Source organism: Balaenoptera musculus, chromosome 5, assembly GCF_009873245.2.
Source record: "Balaenoptera musculus isolate JJ_BM4_2016_0621 chromosome 5, mBalMus1.pri.v3, whole genome shotgun sequence".
In the NCBI taxonomy this organism is placed as follows: Eukaryota; Metazoa; Chordata; class Mammalia; order Artiodactyla; family Balaenopteridae; genus Balaenoptera; species Balaenoptera musculus.
The window spans coordinates 43,091,190-43,115,270 of NC_045789.1; the positions used below are offsets into that span (position 1 = coordinate 43,091,190).

General features: G+C 40.2%; 1 protein-coding gene across 1 annotated transcript in view; it reads left to right on the forward strand.

Moving 5' to 3' along the window:
* The window catches only part of LOC118895532, a 476,261-nt gene that overhangs the window by 92,033 nt on the left and 360,147 nt on the right, over positions 1-24,081 (forward strand). Inside the window, exon 2 of the mRNA XM_036852742.1 lies at positions 21,256-21,303. Coding sequence (XP_036708637.1) covers positions 21,256-21,303 — 48 coding nt within the window. The remainder of the gene's footprint in view (positions 1-21,255; positions 21,304-24,081) is intronic.

Genomic DNA, 24,081 nt, shown 5'->3' on the forward strand with positions numbered 1-24,081 from the left:
ATCAGAGTATCTTGCTATGTTTTGATGTGTTCTTAAAGGAAAGTATCTTGGGCTGAGTTACAGCTAGAGAACTTGTGTATTCAAGAGTGGGCTGAAGCAATATCATGAAGGCACATGCAGATTACACCTTAGCTAACAATACTATTACCACCACCACTGCCTTAACAACTATCATCTCTTGTCTGCTTGCTCTATGCCAGGAAACGTGCTAAGGGCTTTATGGCGTTTTCTCATTTAACCCTATAGCAACCTTATGAAGTGGCTATTATTAGTACTTTCATTTTACAGATGCAGAAATCAAGGCCTAGAAAGCTTAAGTAACATAGTCAAGAGCATACAAGCAGAAATATGGTAGAGCTCGTGTTTGAGGACAGGTCTCTCTGGCTTGGCAAAATGTATTAATAAAATCCAATTTGAGCATCCAAGTGATGGTATTTGGGAGCAGCCCCTATGAGATCTGAAAGTGAATCTCAATAACTTGGCATAGTTAGCAAGATCCCTAAACTCATAGCATGTCTGCAGTGGTGTCATAGAAGTACCAAGGGGGCTTTCTGGCGAAAGGGAGGTTTTAAGTAAATAACTGGGGAATTTATGTTTAGTGGCTAAAATTCCTCTGGGAGTCCTTTACAGAACTGATGTCTAAACGGGGTTGGATGAAGGAGAGCTGTGACCCCAAAGCCAAATCAAAGTGTTTGAATCCAGAAAAAGTAGAATCATCTTTTACACCATTGGAATAGACCAACAAGCAGAATTTGTAGGAAGTGGTGGACATACATCAGTCCTAAGAAATTGCCATATAGGTGGGAGTGGAAGTCTGATACTGAGATTTATGATTGGAGAAATCCAAATTGAAGTTTTATTATAGAGTAGGTAGCAGAGGAATGGATATACTTCAGAATACCAGGATTTTATTATACTTTTGGGGTCTCTGAGCCCTTCTTGTGAAATTTGTGGGGACTACTCTGATGTAGGAAAAGAACCCCTTGTGAAGAACACGAGATGCTTCTATTGGATACTTTCGGAATCTAGACTTCGTGTGTATTTCTTTCCATCATCTTGAGTGTTGGAAGAGGGAGCCACGGTAGTGAGAGCATGGAAATACTGGCCATAGCATACTGTCGTCTATCCTTTTAAGAAAATATAGGTTTTATTATTTGGTACTCACATTAAATTCTCCAACTAATTAAACAGGAAAATTGGAAGATCAGTATCTACATTTCAAAGGATCCTGTGCTTTAAAGAAAAGATTTACTGTAGGATTTTTTTTTTACACAGAGTTATTCCTTGGGCATTCAAGTATACATTTATAGAGCATTAATTGATTCAAAGTGACTAAGGAGAAAAGGAACCTAAATGTGAAGCTTTAGGAGCTGTTATCAACTGGAGATCAGTTATAAACAAAGATAAGTTTCTCTTAAGGCAAAGTGTGCGTCAATAGGAAAACCAGATTTGATTTACAAAAATTCTATTCACATAGCTTATCAAGCATACTTGTGCTGGTTTTGTGTAATGCTGTTGCTGAGTACCTTTCTTTGTCTTGGTGTTTTTTTGTGGTTGATTCCACAAACTATTATAGTCAGGAATGGGCAATCAGCTTTCAGTAACAGTACATTAAGGATCCCCTTCTTGGGTAAGGAGACTGCCCCTAATATAGTCATAGATCTGTCATCTGTTTTTATAATTTCAAGTCAGCACTCAGTGCTGACAGCCTATGGAGTAGAAAAATAATGGTGCCCTACCTATCTATAATCTATATTTATGAAATTTCTACATAGGATTCTCTACAGACGAGTTCAGTGTTGTGGTTGGAACTTTGTATTTCCTACCTTTTAGTCATTTATACATAATACAGAGACTGATAATTCATCACATAAATAATACAGAGGCTATCCATGACCTTATTTCTTTTTATTACCATTATTCCTACTTAGACCATTATAATATATATTTGAAGGAGAAATGGAATTAGTCCCTACACTTTTGAACCCCCTTTGTTTATTGTCACAAGGGAAGACATGAAAAATAAAAACTGAAATAACCTTAACCATTTAAAAAAACAAGTGAAATAACTAAACATTAAGGCAGCAGTCATTGATATACCAGACATTATGTTCAAAAGGTAATCTGCCTGTTTGACTTCTCCCCTGAGATGCCTCACAAACATCTCAAAAGCAGCATATCCTAAATGGAACTCTATTTTCTCCTCCAAACCTATCCCCTTATCTCCAGTTTTCCATTTCCACAAATGGCACACACATCCACCCAACTGTTCATGTAACTGTTTCTGATACACCTCACATACAATCTATAAGCAAGTCCTGCTGATTCTGAAATGTCTCGACTCCATAAACTTGATCCATGGACATTGCCATTTTCTTAGTCTAAGACATTCTTATTGTTCACCTGTACTATTACATTAGTGTACTCACTGGCCTCCCTTCTTCCACTCTTGGCTCCTCCCATCAATTATCCACCCACAGAGAGGAATGATTTTCCAAAGATATTTATCAGCCCATTTTATCCCCCTGGCTCTAGTTCATTAATAGCTTCCCATTGTACTTGGACTAAAAGCCAAAATCCTTTTAAGGGGCTACAAATTCTTACATGATATGGCTCTTCTCCTCAACCACTCACTTTCTAGTCTTCAGCCAACCCTGTCAAGTATCTTGAACACATCATGGGCTCTCTGCCTTAGGGCTCTGCTGCATCCCCACATCACACACCCAGTGTACACGTGGCTTACTGCTTTCCATCCTGTAGGTCTTGGCTCAAGTGTCAGCTCTTCAGAGAGACATTGCCTTATAGTTTTCACTTTTACTCTCTTTCTCAGTTTCTTTCTTTTTTTTTTTTTTTTAAAGATATTCACCATGTATTTCTTCTTTAGGTCTTTTTTTTTTAAATTTATTTTTATATTTATTTTTGGCTGTGTTGGGTCTTCGTTTCTGTGCGAGGGCTTTCTCTAGTTGCAGCAAGCAGGGGCCACTCTTCATCGCGGTGCGCGGGCCTCTCACTATCGTGGCCTCTCTTGTTGCGGAGCACAGGCTCCAGACGCGCAGGCTCAGTAGTTGTGGCTCATGGGCCCAGTTGCTCCGTGGCACGTGGGATCTTCCCAGACCAGGGCTCGAACCCGTGTCCCCTGCATTGGCAGGCAGATTCTCAACCACTGCGCCACCAGGGAAGCCCCTCAGTTTCTTGTTGTTTCATTTATAGCACATAACATGTTTGTAATTTTTTTTGTCTGCTTGCTTATGTATTTCTCACTTCCCAACCAGTATGTAAATTCCACAAGAACAAAGTCTATTCCTCTTGAACAAGTTCCTTGCTTAGTGTCTTGCACACAGTAGGTAACCAGTAAATATTTGTTGAGTGAATCATCTTGGAATTCACTGTCCCACAGAAATGTTAAAAATCATAGTTCATTTCTCAGGCACCTCATAAAAGCCTATTTATTTCAAAGATGTAATTTATCCATGGCTCTAGGATTAGCAGCTTGAGTTATGGGTTCTGAGAACTGGGGCTATGAAGTGAGGCTCAAGAAAAGGAGAAGGATAATTTGCTCTCATTTTCTTTCTTTTTTCTTGTGATGAAAATTTTTCAGATTTACTCTCTCAGCAACTTTCAAATATACAATACATATTATTAACTCTAGTCACCATGCTGTACATTACATCTCCACAATGTACTAATTTTATAACTGGAGGTTTATACTTTTTAACCCCCTTCACCCATATCATCCTCTCCCACCCCTGCCTCTGGCAATCACCCATCTGTTCTTTGTACCCCTGAGCTCATTTTCTTTTTTTGTTCTTGTCTTTTTTAGATTCCACATGTAAGTGGGATCACACAGTATTTGTCCTTCTCTGTTTGACTTTTTTCACTTAGCATAATACCTTTAAGATCCATCTATGTTGTCGCAAATGGCAAGATTTCCTTCTTTTTTATGGTCAAATAATATTACATTATATATATAATGTAATATTACACACACACACACACACACACACACACATACACCACACCTTCTTTATCCATTCACTTATCGATGGACATTTAGGTTGCTTCCATATCTTGGCTATTGTAAGTAATGCTGCAATGAACTTGGGTGTGTGTGTATCTTTTCGAGCCAGTTTTTTTTTTTGCTTTCTTCAGATAATATATCTAGGAGTGGAATTACTGGATCACATGGTAGTTCTCTTTTTAGTTTTTGAGGGACCTCCATACTGTTTTCCACAGTGGCTGCAGCAATTTACATTCCCACCAATGGTGTACAAGGGTTCCCTTTTCCCCACATCCTTGCTAGCAGTTATTTTCTCTTATCTTTTTGATGATATCCATTTTAACAGGTGTGAGGTGATAATTCATTGTGGTTTTGATTTGCATCTCCCTGGTGATTAGTGATATTGAGCACCTTTTCATGTACCCATTGGCCATTTGTATGTCTTCTTTGGAAAAATGTCTGTTGCCCATTTTTAATTGGATTATTTGGGTTTTTTGCTACTGAGTTGTATGAGATCCTAATATATTTTGGATGATTTGAAAATATTTTCTTCCATCCAGTAGGTTGCCTTTTCATTTTGTTGATGGTTTTTTTGCTGTGCAGAAGCTTTTTAGTTTGATGTAGTCCCAGTTGTTTATTTTTGTTTTTGTTGCCTTTGCTTTTGGTGTCAAATCCAAAAAATCATCACCAAGGCTGATGTCAAGGAGCTTACTTTCTTCTAGGATTTATATGATTTCAGGTCTTATGTTCAAATCTTTGATCCATTCTGAGTTAATTTTTGTGTGTGGTATAAGATAGGGGTCCAATTTTATTTTCTTATATACAGATTTAGCTATAGGCAAATTATTAAACTGATAAAGTTTGTCTTAAGCATCTTTATAATTCCTTCCCTGCAGCCTTCTTTATTTTATATTGACTGTTGTAAGGGACAGAGATCTATTCATGAAAGGCGAGAAAAAGGAGGTTATATAATGGGCAACCAAGGAAGGAACTAGATCTCAGAGAAAGAGGAACTGGGAAGCCATTGAGAAAAAGCTCAGTTTCTCTCTTTCTCCCTGTCTCTCTCTCTCTCTCTCTCTCTCTCTCTCTCTCTGTCTCTTGGGGCCCCAGCTATTCTCTGTCATATGTTCTATTCTCTGCTGTCTTGTTTACTCTGCTTACTTATAACTTGGGTTTTTAAAAAGTCATCACGGCCAACACTTTCTAGGATCCTTTTATACTGTAACTCTTAAGCTTTAGTTCCAATTTTGTACTAACTACTTCAGACTGCCTTCTGAGAGAGAGAGAGAGAGAGAGAGAGAGAGACAGAGACAGAGACAGAGAGAGCGAGAGATCTTATTGGTCCTCTTCATCTTTCTGAGCCAGGCTATAGGCTGCTTTCTAGTCTATTTGTTGGCTTCCCATTGGGTTACTTGTCTATCCTTGGACCAATCATCTGTGCCTGAGGTAAGGTGTGAGGCCATGTGTTGTGAACATGGTCATGGAGGCAGCAGGTGTTGTGAGTTTTTCACACTCCCTTAGAAAGGAATATGCATGGGCAGGAAAGATCTACATCTCCAGTACAATGTCTCAATTCATAATGCCCTCTTTCCAACCTACCGGCTCCCTTACTCTGGCCTAAGCATCCATTCCAAGCCCTCAACCTAAAACCTGCCCAACACGACCCATAAGTACCCACCCTTGTAACCCACCCTCTTCGTTCACTTAGAGCCCTTTACCCAGATAGGGTGGTTATGATCCCTATGTGACAGGCACTGTACTAGTCACTTGAGATACAAAATTGAATAGAATATGGTCCCTACTTTCAAGGAGTTTGCAGTATGGATTAAGGGGATGGTCCAGTATACCATCAACTACTTTTTCGTGTGCTCAGTGGTATTACAGATTGGTATAACTAAAGTGTGTTTTCAGAGTCCAGTGGTGAAGGTTAATAATTCTGCAGGAGTAGAAAGAGAGAGCAGGATAGGACTTCACAGAAGACCTGACATTGCAAGTGGGTTTTGAAAGATGAGTTGGAGTTGAGAAGGGGATGAAGTTATTAGCAAAGCGTAGCGCTGTAAGTCACAGCTTGTTAGACAACAGCTCTGTCTGATGTGTGAAGTATATGGAACAGGAGTTCTACTAAGATATGGGCTGGAAAACCGGGGTGGAATCCAACTACAGGTCATGGTGAAGCAATAGGTGCTTATTAAACTAACAATAGGTGTTTACTAAACATCTAATATGTGTCAAAAAAGAGCTCAGAAGAGAGCTACATTTATATGACATCATATTTAAACACACGGGTGTAGATGATATCTTCCAGGAAGAGCATGCAAAGAAAAAATGAACTGGGGGTGGTGGTGGAGGAGACACTGACATGAAAGATATCACAAATAGCATATTGACAAAGTAGGAGAGAACCAGGGGAGAGTAGAGGTAGAGGCCCTGGGAAGAGATTCAGGAAAGTAGGAGTAGTCAGCGGTGTCAGGAGCTGCAGAATGATCAGATAAGATGAAGACTGCAATTTGGCATTTAGGAAGTTTATTATGAGTGAGACATAGAGCGAAGAGGCAGTGGGGATTCTGGGGATAGAGGGTAGCAGGTAGTCACCTCCCAGTTTTGCCTGGAGCTGACCCTGCCCAAAGGAGTCTCATTTAAGTCAGTTTGAATACTTTGTTAGCAGCTCTTGGAAAAGGTTTGTTGAGGAAGGAGATTGAAGTTCTTGGCTTAAATGAAGGTTCTGGATTATTTATGGATTTAATTTATCCCTGTGACCCCCATGTCCCTAGTTGACACAAGCTATCAAGAGTTAGCTGCATTTTTTTCTTCTTGAAAAAGTAGGAAGAATATTTAATCACAACTGAGTTACACTAATAGAGATTTTGATGGAACTGGGCTGGGCTAGGACTGGGAGGTTGCATAAGCTACCTGAGAGTGAACGTTCCTCTGGGTGCACTCTGTGCACGGGCATAATTCTTAGGACTGATATATACTATTTAACCCAAAGAGCTCACGGGGTTTTCATAAATGCAGTTTAATTTAAAGTCCATGCAAATATGCATAGTACATAAACAGAATTTTCTGGGAATTTTAAGCCTCCGTATAACTTAGATAAAACGTAAAAAGAAAATGTTCGATAAATTTGATAGCATGGGTTTTTCCCTGGCAGTCCAATGGTTAAGACTCTATGCTTCCACTGCTAAGGGCCCAGGTTCGATCTCTGGTCGGGGAACTAAGATCCCACACACCAGATGCACAGCGTGAGAAAACCAAACAAACAAACATGAAGTCTCACCAAACAAAGAATATCAATAAAGATAAAAACTATTAAAAATTTTTGATAGCTGGCTCATTTAAGTTAGTTTACCTTCCATGGAAATCAAGGTAAAGACTATTGACTGAAACCCCGTCTCTCCTTCTACATATTCAGCCTTTTTTGAGGATAATTGAGAGGGTCTGAAGAATTGTCACCATCTGGAGCTTAGGGATCATTTCATACAGCTTCCCCATCGTGCAACGAGGAAACTGAGGGCCACAGAGGAGAAATGATGTGTCCAAGTGCCTAGCTGTTTCATGCCAGAGCTGGAGAAAGAATTGAGTTTAGGGTACTTGCTATAGGGTGAGACCCACATTCCTACTGATGTTAGCAATAAAAAAGCAACATGGGTACAATCCTATTAACTCTCCTAGCTCCTCTCTAGGCCTCTTTAATACTGCCAGAGCTTTCTTTCCAAAACAAATCTGTCTGTGTTATTCCTTCTGTATAAAATTCTTCAGTAGCTTCCCACTGCCTATGGGATGAAGTCCAGATTCCTTTGGATAATAAACGCCTACCCATTTCTCTGGTCCTTTGGGCCCACTTCCTGCTCCTCGAGCTCTGCCTTTCAGACACACTTACCTGTGGGCAATCCCAGACTCACGTTCTCATACCTTTTCTCTATCCCTTTCAGGGATCCCCCTGCCCCTCCCAGTGCTTACCAATGCCTGGTCATCGACCAAACTCAGCCGAAGCACCACCGCCTCCCAGAGGCCTTCCCGTACCTTTTCCCTTTGTGCTGTCTTTCTAGGAGGTTGCATATCTCTGTATAATACCTGCCACATTGATTGGAAGTCATTTGCTTATATGTTTGACTATTCGACTAGGAGATCCTTGAGTTCAGAGAGAATGTCTTACTCATTTTCACATGAGCGCACAATGCCTGGGATGTGTAGGTGCTCAGTACATGATTGTGGAATTGAATTGAACAATAACAACAAATCCGGTAGTTGTGAGCCCCTAATAGAAAATTTAGGTGAGATTATCCCACGAGCCCTTACCAGTTTGAAACTGCCCTACTTTGCCTACCTCTTCCATCTGTTCTTCACAGCCTTATGGAGAAATTGGTAAACTTGTTATTCTCCAGGGACACCACGTGCATTTATTCCTTCCTGCCGTGCCCTTGTCCGTGGTGTTATCCCTGCCTGGCAAGCCTGTCTTCTTGTTTATCTAGGAGTTATTGACTACCTATATGTCTGACGTTGTGCTCAGCTCTTATCTTCACCTGTCTAAATAGGACCCTGCCATTCCAGGTCACCTCAAGTCCTATTCACACTTGCATCTTCTAACCAATGCCCTCTTTATCACTTCCTATAGGTCCTGTGTATTTGATATTTAATATAAACTATCTTTTATGTTTAATTTTCATTCTGGGACTATTACGTACCTATTCAACTAAGTTATAAGACTCTCGAGGGCAGGAACTGTATCTTCAGCTCCTAACTTTAGGAAGTGCCTTAATAAATGTTGACCAGTGATTGAGAGGACTCAGGGGACTTTTCCATGGTGAGGATTTGTGATTTTGCTACTGGATTCAGCTGAGTCTGATTCTCATGGAGGCATTTCAGGCTGGCCATGGTCAGGGATTCTGGAATTGAAGGGTGACTTTCAGAAGCATAATTGTCCATGTTCATTAAAACTAAATATCTCCCAGATGGGAAGACTAGATCATGTAGAGATTTTTCCAATTTGCAGTGATTTATAGACATAATACAATAGCAGTTAAAATCTGATTGGGTTGGAGAGAAGAGTTTATCTGAAAGAATAGCCAGAATTTACAAAAGAATTTCTATTTTTGAAAGGCTGTCCCTATTAGATCTTAAAGCACAAAAAGTTATAGTAGTTAAAATATTTTTGTACTCATCCACAGATTGAAAACATACCAGTCTTTTGTTGTACGTATGTTTCATATTATACTATAATGCATATGTAAAAAATGCGTGTAACTGGTCTCATCTTGCTCTCAGTCTTCACTGGACCAATAGTGGAAAAAACCTTAATATGCTTTTTCCTTTCCCCTTCCTAGGGACAGCAGGGGAAGGAAGCGGATTATCCAAGAAAAGGTATTGGGAAGTATTTCAAAAATCCATGTCCCTTTCCCATGAAAATTTAGTTATATGAGTGAAGAGATAACATAAAACAGTGGCGAAGGGCAGATTTTTTCTTAAAAATATTGTTGAGATGACTACATAGCAAGTTGGGGGGATTAATTTAAGGTATCTAGTAAAATAAGTACCAAATAGAGAGTACAAAAAGAAAAAAAAAGTAAATATAAAAAAATCAGACCACAGTCTAGCATGAAGAAAATAACCTGAAGATTTATCGAACTTTAGGGGGGGGGGTGTATGTTACGTGTTTGGGGTTTAGAATGGCTTAATGATGACCTTGTAGCATGTAAAGATCTACAGTAATTGTCCTGACTATCCGGCACCGTGTCCCTAAGAGCACCTGGAACAAAGTGGTTCAGTAACTACTTGTAGAAAGTGGGGACACGTGGATGTCTGAGCGAGTGTGTACACCCTGCAGTGTTATGAGCTGTGAGAGTTCTCTGGGTGCCTGTTTTGACTCCTTTTGAACCCTGGAGAGAGGAGGCGGAAAGACCTCATGGGGCCATCACGCATCACTTCTGACCCTTCAGGGCTGTGCTAGTCTTCATATTCTATGGGAAGAAGGCAGAGGAGGATGAGATCTTGGAATCAAAAGATAAAAATATAAAGCTCTTTCAAGGATGTAGGATGAGGAGGGAGTGGATTGGTGGATGAGGTGAATTTCTAAATACTCTTTAATCTTTTTTTTTTTTTTAATAAATTTATTTATTTATTTATTTTTGGCTGTGTTTGGGTCTTCGTTGCTGCGCGCGGGCTTTCTCTAGTTGCAGTGAGTGGGGGCTACTCTTCATTGCGGTGTGCGGGCTTCTCATTGCGGTGGCTTCTCTGGCTGCGGAGCACGGGCTCTAGGTGCATGGGCTTCAGTAGTTGTGGCACGTGGGCTCTAGAGCGCAGGCTCAGTAGTTGTGGCGCACGGGCTTAGTTGCTCCGCGGCATGTGGGATCTTCCCGGACCAGGGCTCAAACCCGTGTCCCCTGCATTGGCAGGCGGATTCTTAACCACTGTGCCACCAGGGAAGTCCCTAAATACTCTTTAATCTGAATCCTCTTCTTTTTGTTGTGGTAAGTAAAACGCTCATGTCCCCTTTTCTTGCTAAAATAACTAATAGAGCGGGGCGAGTCGAAAAAGGCATTCCTTCGTCCGGATTTTTGTTAGTTTCATGAATAAGTGCTTACTTTGTGCCTTCAGAGAGCTAGAGAGAAGAAGACAGACATAACCCTTGCTTTGGAGTTTATCATGTGAAAGTAACTGGTCTTTATTAGTATTTTCCTTGTGGCATTGTGTTTTCAGAGAACGCTCAATGTTAGACTTCGGCACATTAATTAGCCTTGGAAGCGTATGAATCCAGAATACATTGTAGTCATTTGTCTCGGCCTTGCTCGTGTGCTGCGTTCATCTTTGTTTTATTTTTGAACACGGCTCCTTCTTTCCCTCTTGTCTGTTGCGTTATTAATAGTAGTAGGAGCTTCCCGGCTTCAGTCAGTGGCGTGCCTGAGGGGGACGTTCAAAAGAGATAGGAGGGATTCATCTCCCAAGTAATGTGTGTGCCAGGGAGCACCACTCCCTAGAAACCCTGTCCTTTGTAGCTGACGTGGTTCCCGATAGGGCTGGCATAGAGGGTGAACCACGGCCCCCAGGGTAGACAGGGAGAAACTGGACCTTAGAACTAAAGCCCTCCTCCCCGCCCCTCCCCGGGTAGACAGGTGCTAGGAGAGCGCCAGTAAGAGGCACCAGCTGACAGTGGGAAGAAAGAACAGGCAGGTAGGCAGACCACGGCACCCAAGCCAGGGCAATCCCGGAGGAGGGTGTGAATGTAGAGAGCAGGCAGCGGGGCATATGGGAGTTGATGATATTGCAGTGGTTAGGAAGGGCAGCTTTTAGAAGCAACACAAATGTCCATCGACAGATGAATGGGCAAAACGTGGTATATACATGCAATGGAATATTATTCAGCCTTAAAAAGGAAAGCAGTCCTGACATATGCTACAATGTGGATGAATTTTGAGGACATTATGCCAAGTGAAATAAACCAGTCACACACAAAAAAACACTGTATGTATTATTCCACTTATATGAGGTTCCTAGATTAGTCAAATTCATAGATAAAGTAGACTAGTAGTGGTTTCCAGGGGCTGGGGGAACTGGGGAAGGAGGCGTTATTTAACAGGTGTAGAGTTTCAGTTTCGTAAGATGAAAAAGTTCAGGAGCCCAGTTGCACAACAATGTGAATGAACTTAATATTACTGAACCGTACACTTAAAAATGGGTACTATGGTAAATTTTAGGTGTATTTTACCGCATTTACAAATTGGAAAAAAAATCAGAGATGATCTAAAAGGAAAAAAGGAAGGCAGCTTTGAAGACAGGCTGCCTGAGTTCAAATCCTGGCACAGACACTGACTAGATGGGTGCCTTTGGGCAAATCAGGTAACCTCTCTGAGCTTTGGTTTTCTTTTTCAAATGGGACTGACAATAATAATACCCATACTATAGGATTTGTTGTGAGAATTAAATGAGATACTATATGTAAAGCCCGTGGCACTTAGAAGAACACAACAGTGTTAGTTTTCACCATGATTATCAGAATAATATGTGACCTTTTAAGCGTACAAGCAGGCAGTTTTCTTTAGGATGTCTGTCAGCATTCTAAGGGCATAGGGTCCCAGATACCAGGCTCAGATTGAGGGATATGACTTCAGTTCTTAGTGGGGCCTATAAAGAACAAGGTGTGACCTCATGCCAGAGTCAACAAGTATTTATGGAGTACATGCTAGGGGCTGGGTTCTGCTCAAAGTGTAGAAAGACAATAATATAATCCTGCTCACAGTATGGTGGGTGTATTGTCAAGTTATTAAAGGGAAAATCCAGTTATATGAATTATGATACCTAATAAGGACTTAGATATATTGCAGAACCCCAGTCAGTTATTAGAATTATACCACAAGATAAAAATTAGATTAAAAACAAAGGTGATGCTATTTATTAAGATTTTGCCAATTCCTAGTGCCATAAATCCCAGTTGAAACTAGCTTGAGCACATAATTTAATTTACTGCTTTACATAGTGAACATCTGGTTGTATACCTGGCTTCAGGCATGGCTGGACCCAGGTGTTCATGCATTTTTCTTAGGCAGTTCTTTGTGATGGGAGTAACGTGGCCACTAATGCCCTTGGTTTATATTTTATAAAATCAACACTCCTGTTCTTCCTCTTTCTGTTTCTTTTCTTCCTCCAGTCTTTTCCTTTCCCTTTCTGAACCATTCCACGTAAAAGCCATTAAGTGGGGCTGAGCAACCTAAGACTCTGCTGGGGGCAGGGGTGGAAAGCCGAGGTGGCACAGAACAAGGTGTTGGACCCGATGGGGGTGAGGAGGGCATCCCAGAGGGAGGGTGTCCTGTGCAGGGGGGGATAACAAGAGCGCCCAGTAGGACGGCTGCTCAGTGTATTGTGTGAAAGCCTGAGTGGGGTGAGGAGGTGTCCATCCAATGCAGGTGCTGGAGATCAGGCAGGATCAGGGGGTCCAGAGCAGAGGATGGCCTGGCATGGAGTGTTGGAGCCCAGGCGGGATGAGGAGGGTATCTGTGGACAAAGGTGGCCCAGAGTGGGGTGCCAGCACCTGAGAAGAGTGACAAGGCTCTCCCTGTGCAGGCAGGCAGCTCCCGGAGAGGGTCCGAGCCCAGGCAGGGAGAGGAGGGGCCGGATTCCCGCTGTGAGAGAAACGTGGTGCAAATATGGAAAGGGAGAAAAATAAAATCAACCCTGTGATACTGGATTGGAATTGGAGGTATTGGTGTGAATTCATGATTTTCTGGTTGTGGATGGATGGATGGATGGATAGATAGATGGAAAGATAGAGATGTAGAGTAAAAGATCAATATAAATGCAAATGTGTGTCTCTGCAGTAGATATTGCTTTTTAAATATAAATATCCTATGGTTTCTAAATACCATTCTCCACTGAAAGGAGCCAGGGATTCTTGGAGAAATGGCTGATTGAAGGGTTGGGCAGGGAAGGCAAAAGATGAACCTGCAACATTTTGTGCATGAAAGTAAGGAAGCACTCAGAGAATGAGAGGGGCATGTCCAAAGGACTCAGGAGCAGTTAGAAGGGCTCCACAGGCCACATCTGGGACAATTCGAACTTCAAAAATAAATAACGACACTAAGAGGTTAATACCCACTGAATAAAACAGGGAACCATGAGTTCAAGCTGACATAGATAGAACGTTGATGAAGAACTATGAAGAACAGACCCATTAATAGTCTCACCATAAAATACTTATTCATTACGAAGGGAAAAGGCAGGGGGAGGTGGCGAGTCCTAAAGAAAGGCTGAAGTGCTGGTGCTGGAGATGTCCCGTTGCACGGGGAGGCTGACTTCTACAGACTCCTAAGTCCCTCGTCCTCTGGCTTCCACCCGCGTTTGGCCGATGGGCTGTGGCGGCAGGTGCTGGGAGGGTGAGGGGTAGACTTCTCTGCCTCTTTGCCAGCTGGCTTGCGGTGTGGAAGCTGCAGCGTTCCCCATAGTGCGCACTCCTAGGCTACAGCTCTCCCTTCGGTCAGCGGTGATAATTACTGACCACTGATGTTAGCTTGGGGTGCGTCCCCACCACCCCTTGCTGGTTTCCCTTGATCCTGTCTACACCTCCATGCAACATCCCTCCATTCAACTCTCGCTAGAGTGCCCTCTGTTTCTTGCCGGGAGCCTGACTGATACAGCCATATGGCACTGTTACCAGAGAGAAGGGCAGACAGATGTTCAGCAGCAACGATGGTGACTCACCACTGCTCCCAGATTAGACCATCCCGTCATCTCCCTTCGGATGGGGCTGGGTCCAGTGACCCAAGGTGTGAGAAGAGAATAAAATCAGAGAAAGGGAATCTAGAACGACCTGACAGCAGCTCAGTGACCAGAGAGGAACTTTGTCCCAGTCATTTATACTGGAAAGGAAGGACTCCTTAAACTTCTGCTGGAGAGTGCGATACTTTCCCTCTCCCTCAGTTAAGGAGGCGGGGCCCTACATGATGAAGAATCGCAGTTCAGAACATCATAGGCCTTTTGAGTTCAACCGTCTTTATGATTTCTTCCAAAGAGGATCCGATTAAGAAACAATCCACAGGGAAGGGGAGTATCTTCTTTCAATACCGTGCAGTCTTGACTGCGCTGTTATCACCTGGGAAATCATTAAGTGGCAGACGCTCTTGTTTTTGGAACCTTTCTGTTTCAGCCATTTCTTCTTTTGTGTTCTAGAAGGCAAGCACAGGCAAGGACGTGAAGTGGGAGGAGTTTTAATGTCACATCAATTCAGAGGTGTCCCTTGTTCCAACCTCTGAACATGGGGTGACACTTCTGAATACAGCCTGCTAAGAGAGCCGGCTAGGGCTCACATGACTTATTGGGTTGCTAATCACCCCATTTGAGAGTGAGCCCATTAAATTAGCCTGCAGCTCCAATTAAGGGAACTCAGACCAGAGACCATATTTAAGAGGGCTCCCTTGTCAGTTTCATCCAGGGGGTTTAAATTGAATTCTTACTGTTGATAGGGAAAACTGAAACATGTCCTAATTCTGCTAAAAGTAGCAGAGAAATCATATACTGGGGTGCCTTTTCCGATGTGGGCAGGATCGCTCGTGGGGAGAAGGGGTGGTATTTGCTGGGAGAGGTCACTTACATTCCCTTCTGGTTTCCATTCAAGTCCTGCTTGCTATGTACTCAATCATGACTGCAGACTTAGATGTCAGAATGCTCATTTTCATAAATAAGTCTGGAAAACAGAAGCACATTCATCTCTTGCTGTTTTCAACTTTGGAGTAACTTTACAGAACCCACTGTTTTAATTAACACTGACTTAACAAGAGTTCAGGTCAGAATTCCAGGACAGCTTGGTATAATTTGACTGTAGAAGAAAATCAAGGATTTCTTTTATAATGTTTCCTTCAGCTGCTGCTGCCACTTTTTTATGTACGCTGTGTGTATGTGGGGTGGAGGGTTAGCCTTATGAGGTAGGCCATTTTTATTTAAATGTCTTGAAGACTACAATAAAATACCATGCAGGCATTCCCCAGATTAGGTGCACCTGATTTGTGAATGTTTGTTGCAGATGTGGTGCCAGTTAATTAATAACCCTTCCCCTTCCTGCCTCACCACAAAGCCGCTCTGCTCTCCTTCCCTTCTGCCATTTGCTGCCTCTAGAGAACATCTTGGGGTCCTTGGCCACTGATGCCAGCTCAAGTCTGACTTGGGTACATTTCTGATCTACTACCTTTTCCCTACAACTTCCTTTCTTTCTCTTGAAACGATTGTTTGTGCAACACAGTTTCTGGGTATTCTCTGATTTTCACTACTCTAGACTTTGCTAAATTCTTCCCTGGGCAGTTATTCCCATATAAATAGTGTAGTAGTTTTTAAGACCATGGGCTTTGAATCAGACCAACTAGTTCAAGTCTTGGTTCTGCCACTTAACAACAGTATGAGTTTGGGCAAATTATTTTGCTTCCTATGCCTCAGTCTTCCCCTCTATAAAATTGAGATAGTAATACAATTATACTTATCTCTTAGCCATGTTATGTGGGTCCTGTAAAAGATGTAAGTTGGATGGTGTGCTGGGAACACATTGTAAGTGCTCAGAAAAGGTGAGTTGCTGATGTTGTTTATTATTTTTATTTTAGTTTCTTCTTTATCTTTCTTCCTTCCCCATCTTTCCTCTCTTTTCAATCTTATTTATTTGAGGAAAACAAACTTTTTCCCCCTTTTGATTGTCTCCCCTGATTCTGTGTTGGACCACAGGTGGCAATGGGCAATAGTCAGTCCCCAGTGAGGGCTGGCCTGGGCACAGTGTGCCCTGCCACAGGGAGATGCTTAACAACCGCTTTGTTTTCCTGCTTTTCTTCACCCCTTAGTAGTCCTAAGTGACCCTATTCATAGCTGCTACAGAGCAGAGTAATGCTGGGTTGCACTTGAATCAAGAAAAGCAAAACCATCTGCTTGGGAGGGGACGTGCGGGGGGAGCATCAGACATGAGCCATCATTCATTAGCAGTGAATACCATTGTCCTGAAATTTCTAGTAAGGCCACTTCAGAATTCCAGAGTTTCTACCTTAGTCTCCATCTTCTTCAAATTACACATGCTTTTTTATTGTTCAAGATGTATAGAAAAAGCAAAATGGTTTCTTAACTGATTTTTAGTATTTTTATGCTTTGTATAGGTGTTAGTAGTGTGATAGTATACTATTTTTTTTTTTTATTGAACTTGCGGAGCATTTTGCTTATATCAGAGGTTATATAGGCCCTTGTGTTGTAGCCTGTAAAACTACTTCTATGTGGAAATAAGCTCTAAGTCCTTAACACCTAACTAATGAAAGAAATTTTTAGAAGGCCACACTTTTGTAAGTGTGGACTTAATGTATAGCATGATATGTACAATGCAGGTGGTATTTTACCAGGCCCAACCTCCATTCTGTCTAGATAAGACATTTACCAGAAGATATCAAAGAACTCATTTAATGTCAAATGAAAATGTTATTTCTCTGGAACTGGATTGGCTTTTGTATTAATCAGGGTTCTCCAGACAAACAGAACCAGTAGAAATATATTTCTCTCTATATATATCTATATATGTATATATTTCTATGTATGTATATATTTCTCTCTCTTTCTCTCTCTCTATATATATTTCTTCAAGGGCAGGAAAAGACGGACCTCCCAATTCAAGAAGATAGGGAATTTGTTCTTCCTTAGCCTTTGCTCCCATTTGAGGCCCCAACAGTTTGGATGGTGCCCACCCACACTGGTGGGGCTGGACCTCTTTTCTCAGTCTGCTGAATCAAATGTTAATCTCTTCCAGGAACATCCTCACAGATATACCCAGAAATAATGTTTTACCAGATATCTGGGCATCCCTTAGCCCAGTCAAGTTGACATAAAATTAACCATCACAGCTTTTAATCCCTTTTATAAATGGAAGTCTTGTCTTTTAGGTCATGTTTGCTATTATGACTTTGAGTTGAGTATAAAGGCCATATTCACAGATGTTTATGGCATTTAATATGGTATAGAAACCCAGCTAAATTTCTAAAGATATACATAAACACAGAATCTGTGTGCTTATGTTTTTAAACTGGAGAGGTTAAAGAACCGTTGCAGATCTGCTTTTGGAGTAGTTTGAGTACTTTACCAACATTCAGCCTGTTTCAATTATCCTGTGCTACCCACTGGTTCAATCAGATTAAGAATTTTAACACCAGGCATTTAAAAGAGAAAGGGGAAAGAGGTTCATTTATTTGTATTCTTCAAAGAGAAAGAGAGAGAGAGGACATTAACGCCATTTTCCATATTTTCCTGCTTCTCATCCCAAGTTACTACCATTCTTCGTAGGCAAGTGGTCCTCAAGTTGTAGTTAGTGGACCATGTATCTATTTGAATTTCCTTAGATGCTTGTTAGCATGCACATTCCTGGGAGCCACCCCAGACCTCCTGACTTGGAATTTCTGGAATTGAGTTTCAGCAAATTACATGGTTAAGAGCCCCCTAAATGATCTTTGTGAACTCTAAAGTTTAAGAACCACTGATCCAGACATTCTTCCTTAGGGTGTATGTGGTTGACAATGAATGTGATGATAATGGCCCCTTTTGATTCATGACTTGGTTTTGCTGGGCTTCCATTTTTGGATTCTTTTTTAAAATTTATTTATTTATTTTTGGCTGTGTTGGGTCTTCGTTGCTGCACGCAGGCTTTCTCTAGTTGTGGCGAGCGGGGGCTACTCTTTGTTGCATTGCGGTGGCTTCTCTTGTTGTAGTGCACAGGCTCTAGATGCGTGGGCTCAGTAGTTGTGGCTCGCAGGCTCTAGAGCGCAGGCTCAGTAGTTGTGGCGCACGGGCTTAGTTGCTCCGCGGCATGTGGGATCTTCCCAGACCAGGGCTCGAACCAGTGTACCCTGCATTGGCAGGTGGATTCTTAACCATCGCGCCACCAGGGAAGCCCCCATTTTTGGATTCTTGACTTCTTTGGGATAGATTTGTCAGGGTCTATGTAATATCAGTTTGCTAGGGTTGCATAATAAAATGTTACAGACTGGGTGGCTTAAACGACAGAAATTTATTCTCTCACAGCTCTGGAGGCTAGAAGCCCAAGATCAAGGTATCAGCAGAGCTGGTTTCTGGTGAGATCTCTTTCTTTGGCTTGCAGATGGTGTCTTCTTTGTCTTCACTTGGTTTTTCCTCTTCATTTTATAAAGATGCCAGTCATATTGGATTAGACCTATCCATAGAACCTCATTTTACCTTATTTACCTCTTCACAAGACCTATCTCTGAATATGGTCACATTGTAAGATATTGGGAGTTAGGAATTCAACATATTAATTTTGGGGGGAAACAATTCAGCCCATAACAGAAGGAAGTGTACTCCTGATTGGTCTCTTGGTCTCTCTTCTAAGGCAGCAGGAAGGAGGTAGGGACGATTACAACTTGCTTTTCGTTGGCTTTGCTCCTCCTAAGCTCCATTTCTTTGAATGTCTAATTACTTGGATAGTCTAATTACTATTGACTCAACTGCTTTAAATGACTAAGAGCAGCAGTTCTCAAAGGAAATATGAGAAGCCAAAACTCTCTTCATAATTTATATTAAGAAGATGTTCTTTGCTTTTTTTACTAGGTAACATCTGCACTGATTGCGCAAGAGCAATGGTGGCTAAAACTGTTGATGCTTTAGCATGGATTAAGGCAGTAGCACCAAGTTGTACTAGTAGTCATAATTTCACCACTGTGCATTTGTATTGCAGGAAATAAAATAGCAGTTTCACTTAAAAATGCCCTTGATGAAGTAGGGAAAATTAAGTTTACTAGATTTCAGTCTTTGAAATTTTCGTATCATCTTTTTAGTATTTTATGTGACAAAATGAGAAGTATGCATAACGCGCTTCTACTGCATATAAACATTCAGTGGCTGTTTTGAAGAAAAGCACTTTGATTGAATTGTGAGCCAAATTAGCCTTTGTTTTCATGAAACACCATTTTAACTTCAAAGGACAAGTGATAGGTGAACTCTTAACCAGGGTCTTATTCAGACTCATGTAGCTGGCAGACATGTTCGCAGAAATGAGTGAAGTGAGCCTGTCGCTTCAAGAAAAACAACTGACAGTATTTGTTACCCATAATAAAATTCAAAGCTTTCAAGAGAAAATTAGAAGTTTGGAAAACTTGTATCTGTTACTGTGAGCTTGATAGTTTACCAAGAGTTGAAGATTTTTCTGGTGAGGCTGGTGATGAACAAACGTGAGTTTTTTCCATATTATGTAATGAAATGTGTCAGTGGTTGGGAAATCAGCATAACTCACTGAACCACTGTTTTCCAGATGATCCAATGCATGCTGCTACAAACATGTGTGGGTGAAAAATTTATTCAAAGTGCAAGATAGACCAACCAGTTTTTATGTAACAGAGTATAAAAAAGTTCATTGGTATGATTTATTCTACATAGTAACTAACCTTTAAGAAACTACCAATTGTCAAGTTTTGAGGTCATATCAGAGACGAATATTCACAATTATTTGAAAAGATTATTACAAATATTTTTTCCTTTTCCAACTACATAACTGAGCGAGTCTGAATTCTGTTCATTTACTTCAGCCAAAAACATATCATATCAAAATAGATTAAATGCAGAAGCTGGTATGAGGATCTGTCTTCTATTTAACCTAAACATCAGAGATTTGCAAAAACATGAAAAATATACCATCTTCTCACTAATTTTTTCTGTTTAGGAATATACATAAAATACATAAAAATATGTTATTTAACATGTAGTGGGTTTATTACTGCTATTTTAAAATGAATTAATAAATGCATATTTTAAAAAATTCTCATTTCCAGTTGCTAGGACAGTGATTGTCAGTGGATATAACCTACATAAACAAAAGCTCTTTGGGGACCCCTATAATATTTAAGAGTGTAAAGTAATCCTGGTATCGAACAATTTGAGGACTACAGACTAGGCTTTTTTCTAGGTACAGTGTAGTAATTCGTTTAGAGTTAACTTTGATTCATGGTACACTTAATGCCAAATGTATTCACTATCTGAATGCTAAACATAGTAAGCTTGATTTTGCTTTTTTCTCACTGGGAGAAAAATCATAATGGTATCTATACCAAAATATTCTTAATTAATGCTTGTTTTACCTTTCCTAATTCCAAATAAGATTAGATAATCTTGAACAAGTTGGAAAATAAAAAGCCCTCTATAAGAACTAATGTTTTTGAGAGCTTCTTTTCCACCTACTGAAAATACATTTAAATTAGCAGAGATTAAAATCTCTATTGAAGTGCACTTGAAAATCTTGCCATAAACGTGCCCTTTTCTTCATTCTGCCTCTATTTTCTCTTTTTTCCAATTTATAGAGCATTTTTTTTTCTTTTCTCTCCTTCTCTTCTTTCTTCCTTTCCTCTTCTTTTATTCATTTCCCCTCCTTTCCCTTTGCCTTATTATAGCTGGAAGTTATTTGCTCATGCGTTGCAGTTTTCAGTTTCTGCTGGTGTCCTCTAAGAAAGATGCTGAGTCGGTAAATATGAGGAAGGCATTGACAAAGTGTAGGTGCATCTTTGCTGTCTCAGCTCCAGGACTTAAGCAGTCTTCCATTCAGTATGTAAAACTCAACACTGGAGTCTATGCTCTGCTTCTATTCTTAGATTTCCGGAGGCTGTGAAGGAAGGTTAGGGGAAAGGATTTTTAAAAATTAATTAATTAGTTTTCTTTTGGCTATTAAATGAAAACTTATACCTTCTAGAAGAAATGACTTCAGAATAAGTTCTACCATTATATTATGTTCTTCATAAATTTCTTTCTCATTTTTCCTCTAGTCCAAAAGTCACTCCCGAGTTGGCCTGAAATCAAGCACCAAGCAAAAGGTATGCTATTTTCCCCCTCTGCATTGCTCCTTTAAAAAAATAATTAGTTTGGTGAGTGCTTATGTTTTTTCCTGAAAAGAATGACTTGTTTTTGGAAGGCGAGGATTACCCAGAAACAAAGTGTTTTTGGTTTTCATTTACTTTGCCTGCATAATTGCAAAAATGAAATTGGAGAGAGATCCTTGAATGGAAATGGAATCTAGCAGCCCAGTGACAGAACCTTGGAATTGCCATGGCTTACAAACCATTCTGAAAGCAAGGTCAGAAGGTACTCTCCCAGATTCAGCTCTTTTATTTTCTTAGCCCTTCACAGTGAAGGGATTTGTTCCTGTCTCAGTTCATATTTTTACTAAACTTCATTCTCTCAGCATCTGCTGTGGAGAATGACCCTCACCTATGACCTGTGGTGAATTGGCTAAATCATGAGCTCCGTGAGTCAGAAAGAATTGGCTTCAATTCCTGATTCTGTCACTTAACTAGCTATGTGACCTTGGATATATTTGTATGAAGATGATTGCACCTCTTAATGTAGTGTATTTTAAGGATAAAATGATATAATATATGTGAAAGCACTTATAACCCAGTGCCTAGCACAAAATAGGCACTTAGTAATTTTTTAAATTCTATAATATTTCATTGATATTTTAGATGTACAAAACAATAGAAAATTTGAAATTCTGGAATTTTAATCCTTAGATGCACACATTTTTTTTTTTTTTAGAGATGGAGTTGGGCTCTTGGTCTGAGGCTAGCAGGCTGCCACTCCTTCTTCTTTTTATTTTTAAATTTAATTTAAATTTTTTATACAGCAGGTTCTTATTTGTTATCTATTTTATACATATTAGTGTATACATGTCAATCCTAATCTCCCAACTGATCCCCCCCCGCCCCCCCCAACTTTCCCCCCTTGGTGTCCATATGTTAGTCCTCTACAGCTGTGTCTCTATTTCTGCCTTGCAAACTGGTTCATCTGTACCATTTTTCTAGATTTAACATATATGTGTTAATATACGATATTTGTTTTTCTTTTTCTGACTTACTTCACTCTGTATGACAGTCTCTATATCCATCCATGTCTCTACAAATGACCCAATTTGTTCCTTTTTATGGCTGAGTAATATTCCATTGTATATATGTACCGCATATTCTTTATCCATTCGTCTGTCTATGGACATTTAGGTTGCTTCCATGACCTGGCTATTGTAAATAGTGCTGCAATGAACATTGGAATGCATGTGTCTTTTTGAATTATGGTTTTCTCTGGGTATATGCCCAGTAGTGGGATTGCTGGATCATATGGTAGTTCTATTTTTAGTTTTTTAAGGAACCTCCATATTGTTCTCCACAATGGCTGTATCAATTTACATTCCCACCAACAGTGCAAGAGGGTTCCCTTTTCTCCACACCCTCTCCAGCATTTGTTGTTTGTAGATTTTCTGATGATGCCCATTCTAACTGGTGTGAAGTGATACCTCACTGTAGTTTTGATTTGCATTTCTCTAATAATTAGTGATGTTGAGCAGCTTTTCATGTGCCTCTTGGCCATCTGTATGTCTTCTTTGGAGAAATGTCTATTTAGATCTTCTGCCCAGTTTTTGATTGGGTTGTTTGTTTTTTTAATATTGAGCTGCATGAGCTGTTTATATATTTTGGAGATTAATCCTTTGTCCATTGATTCGTTTGCAAATATTTTCTCCTATTTTGAGGGTTGTCTTTTCGTCTTGTTTATAGTTTCCTTTGCTGTGCAAAAACTTTTAAGTTTCATTAAGTCCCATTTGTTTATTTTTGTTTCTCTTTCCATTACTCTAGGAGGTGGGTCAGAAAAGATCTTGCTGTGATTTATGCCAAAGAGTGTTCTTCCTATGTTTTCCTCTAAGAGTTTTATAGTGTCCGGTCTTACATTTAGGTCTTGAATCCATTTTGAGTTTATTTTTGTGTATGGTGTTTAGGGAGGGTTCTAATTTCATTCTTTTACATGTAACTGTCCAGTTTTCCCAGCACCACTTATTGAAGAGACTGTCTTTTCTCCATTGTATATTCTTGCCTCCTTTATCATAGATTAGTTGACCATAGGTGCATGGGTTTATCTCTGGGCTTTCTATCCTGTTCCATTGATCTATATTTCTGTTTTTGTGCCAGTACCATATTGTCTTGATTACTGTAGGTTTTTAGTATAGTCTGAAGTCAGGGAGTTTGATTCCTCCAGCTCCATTTTTTCACTCAAGATTGCTTTGGCTATTTGGGGTCTTTTGTGTCTCCATACAAATGTTAAGATTTTTTGTTCTAGTTCTGTAAAAAATGCCATTGGTAATTTGATAGGGAGTACATTGAATCTGTAGACTGCTTTGGGTAGAATAATCATTTTCACAATATTGATTCTTCTAATCCAAGAACATGGTATATCTCTCCATCTGTTTGTGTCATCTTTGATTTCTTTCATCAGTGTCTTATAGTTTTCTGAGTACAGGTCTTTTACCTCCTTAGGTAGGTTTATTCCTAGATATTTTATTCTTTTTGTTCCAATGGTAAATGGGATTGTTTCTTTAATTTCTCTTTCTGATCTTTCATTGTTAGTGTATAGGTATGCAAGAGATTTCTGTGCATTAATTTTGTATCCTGCAACTTTACCACATTCATTGATTAGCTCTAGTAGTTTTCTGGTGGCATCTTTAGGATTCTCTATGTATAGTATCATGTCATCTGCAAACAGTGACAGTTTTACTTCTTCTTTTCCAATTTGTATTCCTTTTATTTCTTTTTCTTCTCTGATTGCTGTTG